Genomic DNA, 13951 nt, shown 5'->3' on the forward strand with positions numbered 1-13951 from the left:
TTAGTAAAGGTTTTACGGAGCCTCGATGGATGATTAACAGACGTTTCCTCGATGGATCATTTGTAAAGGTTTCATGGAGGCTCGATTCCATGAAACATAGATTAGTCATTTATTGAGGCTTCATGAAGTCTCTACTAATCGTCCACGAAGTGTCAGTCAATCGTTCATCGAGGCTCCTCTATTAATTCTCTATTAATGAATAATCCGCGTAATGTCTAATGGATATCTTTCAAGATATTTCACAGATATCTATTTGACAGATCATGGAGATAAGATGGATCATCTATCTGACTGTCATCATGGAAGCAAACATGCCATAGAGCTACGGAAGTTTAATAGATCCCTAGTAAATGTTTCTCTAATTTCTATCATGGAAGTAAACATCCAATGAATAGAGCCTTAAAAGTTAATGGATCCCAAATGGACATTTATCTGGCTTCCACCATGGAGATAGACATCCCATGGACCTATGGAGGTTTAATGGACATCCACTGGACATCCACTAGATACCAATTTCTATGTAGAATAATAGCCGTGGGCCCGAGTATGTCATATGTACGATATGTACCATGTAAGGCGTTATGTCTACATCATCCTGTTTTTGCACGCTCCAAGTGGCCTTTCTCGCTGAACCGAGTATAAGTAGCTGTTACATTATGTTTTTACAAAGCAAAGGACCCCACACAAAACACGTGGAAAAATGACCTCGGATAGAATTGGCTAAAATTTTAGTATGTTAAAGTTTTGACTTTCTTGATTAAAAGCAAAGACGATACTAAAACTGTTTAATACATATAAAAAAACCTTTAAACGTGTTACAAAGCTCTGAAAATAGAGTTTTTTCTTTCATGAGTCGTTATCATCGATTTCAACTTTGACACCAAATCTCGGAAATTAGGCATTTTCTGAATTTCGGCTATTGAGACTTTTGATCAGGTCAGCAGTCAAAACTTCATCATACTAAAGTTTCAGCCAATTCTATCCAGGGTTACTTTTCCACGTGTCTTGTGCGGGGTTCTTTGCATATTTGTATTTTTTTTTAATTTTAAAAGATGTTCTAGACTCTTAATTTTTTACCAAATACTACAAAATCTCAAATACATTAAAATTTTTGAATAATAATGTATACTATTTAATAATTGTTTAATTAAATATTAAAAAATTTACTTTAAGTTGACTTTTTTAATTATTATTTCTTCTAATTAATTGTAATTATTAGTCATGATATATAATTGTAAGATATACAGACCTAGAATGCGCTGGATAAATAATTTGATCTCGAAGACAACCCACTGTCATGTATGGTTTTTGTGGGATATAAAATAGGGCTGGTCTGCCATGTTCAGAAAAATTTCTTTCGGCTGGTCTAATAAGAGTTCCATCATAAACAGGCCAGAGACCGGAAATGATACGGAAGAGAGAACTTTTACCACAACCATTAGGTCCAGTAATCAGAAGATGATCGCCTGGCTTTATCTGTCAATTTAAAACGAATTTATATTATAAATGTATATAAGGTAATTATTTAGTAATGTTATAAAGGTTTTACTTGGCACTCGTTATTTAACTCGTTATAAAAAGTTATAAACAAAAAAATTTGAAAAATAGAACGTAATTATCTTGATATATATGTATATTTTTGGTAATTATTCCGAACCACGGCTCCATCTCCAAATGGGCTGCAATTTTATGTAATGGCTTCTTATGCTTAGAGAGTAATGTAAATAACAATTTTAAGTCGGGGAAAGTACAAGAAAAAATTTATAAACAAAAAAGCTTTAAAAATGTACCAGTGTTTTCTGATTAATCTGGAATAAAATTCGTCCTCCTAAGGATACCCACACACACGCGCACGCCCGGGGGAGTGCAAAGGGGCCTTTAACCCCCTTCTCGCACCCATCCCATCGGTAGAGGTAAAAAAAAGTAAAGGTACAGTGCGACAAATAACTGTGTCAGTTAAGTCGTAATTTATTATCAACAAAGTACATCGTACTTTTGCACACTTCTAACCAGGACACCCCTACCGACGGGATGCAGGAGGGGGCCAAAGGCCCTTCTTGCACCCCCTCCACGTGTGTGTGTGTGTGTGTGTGTGTGTGTGTGTGTGTGTATGTGTGTGTGTGTGTGTGTGTGTGTACCCCTGAAAGGACGAATTTCGTTCCACATTAATCAGAAAACAATGGTACATTTTAAACCTTTTTTGTTCATAACTTTTTAACACATAACGAGCGCCAAGTGAAACCTTTATAACATTATTCAGGATGATGATCTTGATAATATATGTCAAGGTCATTAACATCAGGAGCTGGCCTATTATTCTAAATAATTATCGTACATAATACATGCGCGTCCGCGCAAAATATAAAACTAGATGCGTATCTATCATGTTATTAAATGTGTGCAAGAATTCTACCCATTTAAAATAAAGATAACATTTCTTTCTGAGCTCACAAAAATTCAACATCCTTATGAGTTCCATTTTTTGATTTGCATACTTAAACAAATATTCATAAAATACAGTAAAATTAGAAAATTGGAAAATATTATGTAACCTTTACAAAAACTAAGATAGAGAGTTTTTTCTAAGCTTATTTTGAAAATCAACGTATATTGTATATGAAAAAATTACTATTTAACTTAGAAATAGGAGATATTAAAATATTAAATTTTGTTTGATTTAAACTGCTGGACTATAATTCTTTTTTAAACATCCTTTGCGGGATAAGGGGAACGTAAAAAGTAGCGCTATCAGTTGGCAGTGGCTGACTAGGCATATTTGTCGTTCTAATTACACAGACACACACAAAAAAGTTGTGTGTTGGCAGATTAGACCATAATATCCTTATGTTTTTGGAGTTGCTGAATCCGAATCCGAAATCGTTTTAATTCATTAGATTAAGGTTCTTCATTAATCTGTACTTGCTTCGGCAATGCATATACTAACATATTCACTAACTTAGAAAAATAACTGCTAAAATGACACTTTTCGGACTAAACGATAATCTTGACGACTGAAACTATTACGGATAAAGAGTGTTGGATAAACCGGACCGATCAACGGGATGCAGATGTGACGAATGTCACTACGTCTCGGGGCCGACCATCCGCCCCACTATACAGGACTCGGCGTCTACGGACGCCCCTCCCGAGAGTCTAGTATCCCCGTCGGGGAACCGATCCCACCACGCTGCTGAGAGCGCGTGGGGATCGCCCAGACGGGTATAAAAGCCGAGCTCGACCGGGATCGAGCACCATTCCTCGTCAACAGGGCTGGTCATCAGACCGCTCTGCCGCCTGGCGCACGCCGGCTTTCGACTTCCTAGTTCCCGCCGACGAGACCGGTCACTAGACCGCCTCGCCGTCTAGCGCACGCCGGCCTTCGGCTTCCTTGATTCCGCCGACGGAGCGGGTCATCCGACCGTTCCGCCGCCTGGCGCACGCCGGCTTTCGGCCTCCTAGTTCCCGCCGACGAGACCGGTCACTAGACCGCCTCGCCGCCTGGCGCACGCCGGCCTTCGGCTTCCTTGATTCCGCCGACGGAGCGGGTCATCCGACCGTTCCGCCGCCTGGCGCACGCCGGCTTTCGGCCTCCTAGTTCCCGCCGACGAGGCCGGTCACTAGACCGTCTCGCCGCCTGACGCACGCCGGCTTTCGGCTTCCTGATGTCCGCAAAACCCCGCGACCGCGTAATACAATGCTGCGCATCAGCGCGCTCCCGTCCGGATACCGTTAGGCTAGTCTGTATATATTGTAAATATCTCTCCGTAAGCTAAGGTATGCGTCTAGCATAAGATTACCTGTAGGTTAAGTATGTACATAGAATAAGGTTTCTAATAAAGGACTGTTAATTTGATATCGGTATACGCAAGTTGGTTTCCCCCCTTCTCCCGAATCCTGGCATCCAGCGAGCCTGTCCGAGGCGATCGGGAAAGGTGAACCGTTACGTAGTTTTAAGGAGATAAGAATTGTAGTGCACTGAATAACCATCTACTGTGTGATAGACCAAAAGTTTTATATATAATTGGGGTAGAGATAGAATGTACAGAATGTGATAACTGTGATAACGCTTGCAGGTGCGTACAGGGTACTAGCACGCTCCGTCTTGTGCGATCCAGAGCGAACTAACTTCTCATAACGTGCCCCGCCATGGTGTTCTTTACATACTTGGTGTACATTGTAAATAAGATTCTACTTTTACATTGTGAGAGAGGCAAAATATGAATTCCATATCTATGTATTAATAACAAAAGAAGTATTCTTATATTTTTGAATTGTTGAACATATACTAATGTCAAAAAATAACTGCTAAAATGACACTTTTCAAAATACATTACTCAGCTAACCATTTGCTGCCAAATTGTTAGCAGACTGTTAATAAATTCTTGCGGAAACAGGCTGCCAAAGCCATGGCCTACTGTGTCCTCGAATGCGCCCAAATTGCAAACAAAAATTATCATCAGATCCTGATATCAAATTGGGCGCAATACCAGAGCAGATCTGTCACTAACTTTGGTGTTTGTAATTAACCTGTCATCGATACTTGCAACAAATCTGTTCGCAGTTCACTATCATGTATTTTGATGACAGATCTTGCTAAATATTTGCCAAATATCTGCTAACAGTGTTTGCAATGACAAGATCTGTTTCTCATTCGCTACCTTTTTGGCACCGGAATCTGTTGCCAACATTTGTCACAGCAGAAATGATTATTAGGATTATAATCTTGATGTCTGAAACTGTTAGGGAAAAAGAATATTCTTATATTTTTGGGTTGCTGAATTTGATTCTTACATTAAATTTACCCCATAAGATTCGATATTCAACAGAAATCAACTATCTATGTTTACGAAATATAAACCAAGTATAGGCTCCCAAACACACATAACCTAGGAGAAGAAAGAAAGGGGATAAGAGATGTACTCAAGCTCTAAATCAAGATATCATAAAAAGATTAGGAAGTCAGATATATTTTTTTCTGTGATAACGTACGTTTGGGAGTTTACTGTTTTGATTTACATTTTGGTAAACATGCCCAGATAGCTAAGCAAGATTTAGCATATCGGCCAAACTGATGCAATGCACAAATTGTTGTGAACTTGCCGACAATTTGCTGTCATCGGAATCTAACGTGGAACTAAGTTAGCATCAGGAGAGCAAGTAGACTTCATGAGTTTATGAAATTGTAAGAGCATGTATTGAGAAATAATAAACTCGTCAGCAGTTTATTATTTAATAAACATTGACAGCATATTGACAACACGCCATAAGCTTGCATTTCATGTACAGCATTACGACGGCAACGTGACGGCAAAATAACGACACTTATAATATCAAACATTGTATACAAGAAGCATAATATCTATAGAATATTGATGAAGCTTCCAAACTACATTTTGATGTCGACAATTTGTCGACATTATAAAATTATTCTTCATGGGCGACAATTTGTCGGCAAGCATGGATCATTTCTCTTGCTAAAATATATAAGGTTTTACTGCCTAGGTATTAGTGCGTGGTGCCGCCGATAGGCTAGTAGGTGACTTAAGGGGTTACACCAACTTAGCGGAAAAAAAAATTCGATTTTTTTTTTATTACATTTTCTTGAAGCTTTAAGTTTCGAGAATATATCCTGAAAGTTTTATGTTGATATCTGAAAAAATGCCGGAATTACAGAGAGTTGAGTAAAACGGGATCGAGCGTTCGAGTGCTCGAATTGGAGCAATATCAACATAAATCGCCACTGGACGATGATGTGATTAAAGCCATTCGTCCAATATTTGAAAACAACTTTCTAGTGATAATTTACTGGAGAAATGCGTCGGTGGATTTACGCAAAACGTTAACAAAAGTTTGAACAATCTGATTTGGCGCATAGCGCCAAAAGTGCAGCACAGCGCTGCACACGTTGTGCAAATTGCTGCCAATATTGCTGCATACACATTTAATGAAGATGCTGCCGCATATTTATTAATGATAATAAAAGAATTGTGCTGCATATTGCGAAAATCAAGACCGAGCGCGCATCAATGTGGCCGAAGTACGAGCGCAGAAGGCGACGCGCGAAGAAAAGATTGCTCGCTGTCAACAAAAGTCTTCACAAAGCACTGCTGTTATTGATGTGGAAGGAATCTCATATGGCCCCAGAATTGTCGACTAGAGGTAAAGTGCAAAATTCGGCTATTAACAATAGTAGAACTAAACTTGAAACTTTAAACGCGTTTTTCTCAAAACATGGTTTTCAAAGTCGGTGACCACCAGATCTCAAAAACTAATGGATGAATCGTTTTCAAATTTTTACACAATACTCTCAGAAACATTCTTTTGTCGGTGACGATCTATTTTTTTTAAATCGGTCTTCATTAAAAAATAAAAAAATGAAAAGGACAAAAATTTTTCGTTTTTTTTTAAATTTTAACTTCAACTCATCGCCATTTTGTAACAAACGATAAAATCGACAATCGGCGATCGTCACCGACAAACCACTACTGTTAACTTAAAAACACCATTTTGTTTTTTTGTTTCAGATGGATCGTTTAGACGGGACAGTGGTCACCGCAAAATGCGTTTTTCCAAACCTCAATGTGTGTCGGCGGCCATATTTCTGCTTTCCGTCGCCATTGTTTAATAAAAAAAATTTTTTTATATTGTCGAAACATAAGTCAATAATCACCCAAAATTTCATTTAATTCCCACTACCCGTTTAGGAGAAATAAAATATCAAAGTTAGGCCTGTTTTTTGACCGTCTAGGTTGGTGTAACCCCTTAACTCTCTCGGGAATAAAATGCAACCGACGTGCTACATAAAAATCTCCCGCAGCACGATTGAGGCAAGCAATAATTAGCTTTCTTCGCTATGAGAGGACGATGTGGAAGAGGACCGTCACATAATACTTTTACGATTTACTCATTTTAATTGAGTAAACGATTCGTTATAAAAAAAATGATATGTTCACTCCAGTTGAATGAAGAGTTCGCTTATCAAGCGAAAAGTTCATTCTTATAAAAAGTGAGATATCACTCTATTTTGAGTGACCGTGTTTTCACTATCGCTTAGAATTTTTTTTAGAGTGGCATTACACTCCAAGAAATTTAGAGAGTACACATGTATGTTACGAAAATGTTTCTAAAGTTTGTAAAATTTTTACGTGGTTTCTACGTTGAATCTATGATCGCATCCACATAGATTCTAGTATCATTTTTGAGCGGATGTTCACTCAAATATTCACGTAGATTTCACAATTGCCGATCCACGTAGCATTAACGAAGATATAGCGTACTATTTTATTGGGGAATATGTTATCACAAATAACATGAATGATAACAAAATGCTAATTGCGAAGTAGACAAGTTGCCGTCAATATAACCTCACGTGCAGATGTCATGCATGACGACGACTTGCCATCAGTTTGTTGAATTCTAATGCTAGTGCCACACTCTGCGCGTATTCGCGATTCGTAATTCATAATTCGCTATTTATCTGACCATTCGACCAGCAAATCAGTGCGAATGACGAATCGCGCATGAGGAATCAACGAATTTTCACTCCACACTATTCATGAACGTCAGATAAATCGCGAATTACGAATTACGAATCGTACGAATCGCGAATACGCGCATAGTGTAGCGCTAGCATTATGAAAACATGATGTCAGTTTGTGGAAACACCTTAACTTTAGTTTGGTAAAATTAAATGCCGAATAAGTGACAGCAAAATGACAACACACTGCCCTCATTGAGCTATCTGGATGATGGCTGATTTCTGTTGAACGTCGAACTTCATGGGGTAAATCTAATGCAAGAATCAAGTTCAGCAACCCAAAGATATAAAAATACTTTTTATCTATAATAGTTTCAGTCGTCAAGATTATAATTTAACATACCAATAAATAAAAAGTCAAACTTATTTATTTATTTTTTAACTCTATTAGATTTATTAATTTGAATTTGAAAATTTTAACTTTACCGTAATCAATGACTTAAAACTCTTTAAAAATAAGTTTCATATAGATCCAACAAAATTTAGCATTTTAATCCGCCATATTGAATTCGTCATTTTAAATTTTGGATTTTTGATTACAAATTATAATCAGCGAAAATTCCAAAAACCTTTAGTAAGACGTAAATTAAATACATATTATTACTAGAAAAATGATAATAAAAATAATAAAAAAGTTAAATTAATAACAAAGTCCAACTTATATATACAAAACAATAATACCAAATAATAAAATAAATCGAAACGTCATGTTGAAATGTTACAATTATAATAAAGTATTCTAATATTACACTTTAACTATTGCTTGTTAATGATTTTTACTATTCTATATATTGCATATTATATTAATTATATAATTTGCGTACATAAAATACAAGTAAATAAAAATGAATGTAACAATAATTAAAAAGAGTGCATAAAAAAAGAATAAAAATTATATAAAAATATATAATTAAATTTGAAATATATGTAATCAATATAAATGAATAAAAGCACAGATTAATAGACAAATAGCCAAAAATTCCGGTTTAGGCGCGCCACCATTTTAGTGCTTTAGAGTTTGTCCCTTACCGACAGCTTTGCTCCTGGTTTGAGTCCGGGCTAGACTGAGTTTGCCACTAGTTCGAATCCTAGTTAGACTAAACTCCTCAACAGACTTTGCCTCTGGCTGAGGAAAAGGGTCTTCCTGACTACTTAAGAATTATTCTATATAGCTACTTGAAGGATAGACATCTGGTTTATGTCGATTATAGAGGGGAATACATTTTCAGAAGAGTTACATGCGGGGTACCTCAAGGATCTGCCCTGGGACCCACCCTCTGGAATTTAGCCTACGATACGGTATTAAACACCGCAATGCCGTTAGATATGGATGTTGTAGGCTTTGCAGACGACACCCTATTGGTTGCTACAGGAAATAACGTGGAACAAGCAGTAACCAAAGTGGAACTAGCTCTGGGTATACTATTCTCCACAATAAGGAAGTTAGGGCTGACCATAGCCACGGAAAAAACAGACATAATGATATTTGGTAAAAGTACAAATCATCTACCCGGAAGAAATATTAATATAGAAGGAATACCACTAACCATCAAGAGATCGATAAAATATTTAGGATTGATTTTATTAACAACAAATGGACATTTAATCAATATATTCGAACGGTTGTACCAAAGGCGGAGAATACAGCGTTATTCTTATGTAGGCTAATGCCCAACCTGAGGGGACCAGGAGAGAGATGTAGACGTTTATGTGTCGCTCACTCAGTCCTAACCTATGGAGCACCTCTGTGGCGGATAAAGTAGATAAGTATAGGGATATAAGAATAAGTCTTCGTAGATTTCAAAGACGATTAGCGCTTAGAGTAATAAAAGCATACAGAACTGTCTCCTTTGAGGCCTCGATGCTCTTGGCAAAAATGGTCCCTATCGATCTAATCGCCAAAAAGCACCAACCGTTTTCTTCCGAATAAAAGAGGCATCTGAAGGCGGCGTGTATCTAACTAATAGAGCTAGAAAAATGATTCGAGCGCAAGAATGGGAAAACGCGTTAGAGGCATGGAAGTTGAGAATAGAGAATTGTGCGCCCAGTATATCAGGCAAAAGAACGCGCGAAGCAATATTGCCGGTTTTTGACGACTGGTATAATTGCAAATTAGGAACGACCTATAGACTGTCGCAGATAGCGACCAATCACGGTTGCTTTAACGAGTTTTTACACAAAATTAAAAAAGCGGATACTCCGGTGTGTGCACACTGTGGGTTCATAAATAATGACGCACAGCACACATTCTGAGTTCTGCGAAATATGGAAAGAACAGAGAATTAAGTTAAGACAGGTAGTTGGCCAAAATTTAAAATGAACAGAATTATTTGCAACAGTAATAGCAGATGGCATAAAATGGAACACCCTATTAGAATTCTCAAAATTGGTTATGAAAATAAAGGAAGAGGCAGAGAGGGACAGACAAAGAGGGGAGGGGGGAATAAGATAGTTTCTCGGTGATTGGTCGCTATCTGCAACGGCCATTTTAACAGTGACTCAGTAAATAGTATAGAAAGTATGGAGCCTATAAACATGTAAATAAGCATTTGTACAAGGATGTATTGCAGTGATAATACACTCTTAAAACTAAACATATAAGGACATACATAAATGCGTAGCGACGCAACAACTACCATAAATTCTGAAATTATAATCCAAACCGTCAAATAAGTATTAGTAAGAGGGTGTAAGATGGCGACACTCTCATAACTTAATATACGTATGCGGACAGACTAATTTAAGCCTTTAATAGTTACTAAGTAATTAAGAGCAGTACGGCATAATACCTATAGGTTATTACACAATATCATAATACAGCGCAGAGGGATACCATAGTATATCCGGGGCTTGGCCCTCTGCTCTCGAGCCGAATAGGAAAACTTGTATATAGCAAAGTAGGTAAATCTCGTATAGACCTGCGACTGCGCTGTGGGTTGCGGGTTCGGTCTGGGGCTAGGGTTGCTATTGGGGGCCGGCCGGCCGCGGCGGGCGAGGCTTTGCTGTGACTGGTTGGTTCCGGGTGGTGGCCTCGGCTGTGACGGGGCCTGGGACCTGTGGTGTGGACGCGGCTTAAATTAAGTAGGGACGACAAACCCTCAAGGGACGCGGGGCCGTCCCCTGATGAAATAGGGGATTGGGTTATGGCAAAATCGTAGGGAGTGATTTTTTAGTGGGTAGGCTATGTGAGCAGTCGTAGCGATGTGTCCCACATAGAATTCCACACTACCCGGGTGTCTTCGGCCTCCAGACGGCTACAACCATAAGGTTATTCCGCCAGGATGGCCCGCATAAAGATTTTTCCACTTCCTCGCAAACAAAAAAAAAAGACTTTGCCCCTGGTTCCAGTTCGGACTAAACTGAGTTTGTCTCTAGTTCGAATCCGTGCTAAACTCCTCAACAGACTTTGTCCCTGGCCTTTAATAGCCAGCTGTTAACAAATATTTTCATTTTTTCTGGTTCTCGATCGAAGTTACAAATAAAAAATATTTATTGTTATTTTTATATAATTTACATTTTTATATTTTATATATACAGGGTGTTTGGTAAAGATTTATGCAATCTTTATAAACAGAGGTAGAGCGCATTAAACTGAACAGAAAAGTCCTTTAGGGTTTTTTCCATTTTCGCAATAGTTAACGAGTTATTGACTTGTAAAATTTGCTATATTAGCCCGGCCTATCGGCAAATGCAAGCGCGTCGAGCTCCCGGCCGCCCCCCCCCCTCCAACGCTTGAGTCTCACTGCTAAGCGCGTGGGGGGAGTTGTTACAACAAGCGATAATGGCTACGCACGAGCGACGCGTAATGCTGGATTCTCCCTTCGAGTTATGATAGTTCCTTACTTTTTTTTATGAAAATAAAATTTCCTAACGATAAAAAGTATATATAAAACCGAAATATTTTTATTAATATTTTTATTAACTTAATATGTTGTATAGCAGCAATAACAAAATTGTAAATAAAAAAAAAAATTATAAAGAAATTGTTTATTTATTGATCATATATAATATATGTATATATGAGTCATTCCACGTTAACTGGATTAACACCTTTGTGACCAAAATTTAGAGCACCGGAAAAAAATGTTAAGGTCTTAAAAAATTTGCACATACATTTAGTTTTGAAAGCAACATTGCCCTTTAAAAAATCCAATATATGATTGTTCCAATACAACACTTACAAATTAGTAATTTATTTTACGGATATAAATTTGAAGAAGAGTTAGTTTTCAAATGTTAATTTTGTCTTTAGTCAAACATTTTTTACGCCTTGTTCTACATTTTAATCTACAATATTTATCTTATTATCCGTAAATTTTATGGATGATTCAGTAAATATAACATGTAAAATTAGTATTTGAGCAATGACGAGATTACTTAAATATGTAAAGCTAAAAAATATGTTGCATATATAAATCGATAGATTTCTTCCTGCTTTCTAATGGTGCTGTTAGTTTAATCAATTTTACTTTTTAAGTAAAAATAAATTAAATTAAACTTTATTGTTATTTTTCTGAAAATATGACATCCTTGAAATCAAAATAAAAAATATTAAACTAAAATACAACTCAGAATATTAACTAAAGAATATCTTTTGCAAATTTTCAAACAAAGAAATGTATAGTTCTCCAATAAAAATTTTTTTAAGACGTCATGTTAAACGCACGGCCAGCTGTTTAGCGCGCAATTGATTGGTTAACAACAAAAAATTGTTTGCTTCTCCATCTTGAAATTTGCAAAAAATATTCTTCATATGTTGTATATTTAAGTTTCATAATTTTTAAGTATATGATATGATATACATATCTACATATTACATTTTACATATTTCTATGTAAATCCAAAAAGTTTAAATATATAAAAGTTTATATTACAATTCAATATAAAGATATAAATTATAGAAATTATATTAAATAAGACAAAAGCTTGCAAAATAAAATAGCTGTACAATTTCTATAATTTTTATTTTTTATATTTTTAATCTTTATTTATATATGTATGTAAATTTTACATATTTTTATGACACAATGACAGTCATATCAAGTTATATAATATAAATGTATAGAACATTTTTCTACAAAACGTCACGTAAAGACCATTTAATATGCTACAGCTCTTAGAAATAACTTTTTTTTAAATATTAAACAACTTAATTTTTTAAAATTAAATATAAACACAGACTAGAAATTTTTAAATATCTTTCTGTATCTTATTGAATAAACAACTTTAGATTTAATAAGATTTTTATGATTAAAATAACATCAAACACAATATGAATTGGATAATTTTTGATTAGATTAATAATTAAAATATATTAATTATTTTTCAATTAATGTCAATTAAAAATTATCCGATTTATACCATTTTAATTGCAAAAATCTCATTAATTCATTAGACTTATTTTTGGACCGATAAAATGTTAAATATTAAAGTTGCATATTCTGTGGTAAGATAAAATACGATACGAAAGTGTAGTACCCCTCGTTGTGAGTACGATTTGGGATCGTTGCCAGAGATCTCGCGAGGAAGGTATTTGGTCACTCACACCGTTAGTTGTATTGAACACTTTTATTCTTGTATTCAGTTACAGTGAATAGATTGCGATCCCGCAAGGCAGAGTGTTGCGTCTATGAGCTCGTTATCCACGACCCCGCAAAGCAGAGTGTCGTGGTTGTGTATTTACAATGAGTTATATCGGCGATACACGACCCTGCAAAGCAGTGTCGTGTGTTGTCTTAGTTTGTCTACTTCGGATTGACCCGCTCCTCACCTTCTTTCACCGGTTTATATATCCGATAATTCGGTAGTCGGATCGAAAGAAGGGGAGGATTGCGTGATGGCGTAAATCGGTCAGTATTCCAAATTATTGCTTAGACAGCAAGTGCTGTCCAAGGAGCATTGCGCTAATTGTCGAGCGGATTGCACGAAACCTCGCGCGATGCGCTCGATGCTGACTGCTGCAGCTGACCGACTTACGTCATCGTGCTACTGACACCTTATTTATCGTTATGAGTGTGTCACTCATAACAAAAGATTGGAGACAAAGTAAGCTTGTCGAGCGAGACTTAGGAATTCTTTAATGTTGGTTATCTCGCTTGCTCCTTACGTTTAGCATCAAAGATTTTTAAAGAGCTTCGTTATTTATGAAATATAAAAATTGAATTCAATATAAAAAACAACTAAAACTTTTACTTCGCATTTTATTGATTTAAAAATAATTTTTATGGATTAATCAGATTTTTGCGATTAATATGACATCAAACATAATATAAATTGGATAATTTTGACTGATTGTGAAATAAGTAAAAAAATTTATTTAATTGAACAAATTATTCAAACAATGTGTTATGTTTAATCTCACTTTAATCACAAAAATCTCATTAATTTTGAAGTTGTTTATTCAATAAGATACAG

The 13951-nt window shown here is 36.2% G+C and overlaps 1 protein-coding gene across 1 annotated transcript in view; it reads right to left on the minus strand.

Annotated features, from left to right (window-relative positions):
* Positions 1-13951, minus strand: part of LOC105837382 (ATP-binding cassette sub-family D member) — a 101739-nt gene that overhangs the window by 11600 nt on the left and 76188 nt on the right. The window contains exon 7 of the mRNA XM_012682127.3: positions 1250-1476. Within this exon, the coding sequence (XP_012537581.1) occupies positions 1250-1476 (227 nt within the window). The remainder of the gene's footprint in view (positions 1-1249; positions 1477-13951) is intronic.

This window comes from Monomorium pharaonis, chromosome 4, assembly GCF_013373865.1.
Source record: "Monomorium pharaonis isolate MP-MQ-018 chromosome 4, ASM1337386v2, whole genome shotgun sequence".
In the NCBI taxonomy this organism is placed as follows: domain Eukaryota; kingdom Metazoa; phylum Arthropoda; class Insecta; order Hymenoptera; family Formicidae; genus Monomorium; species Monomorium pharaonis.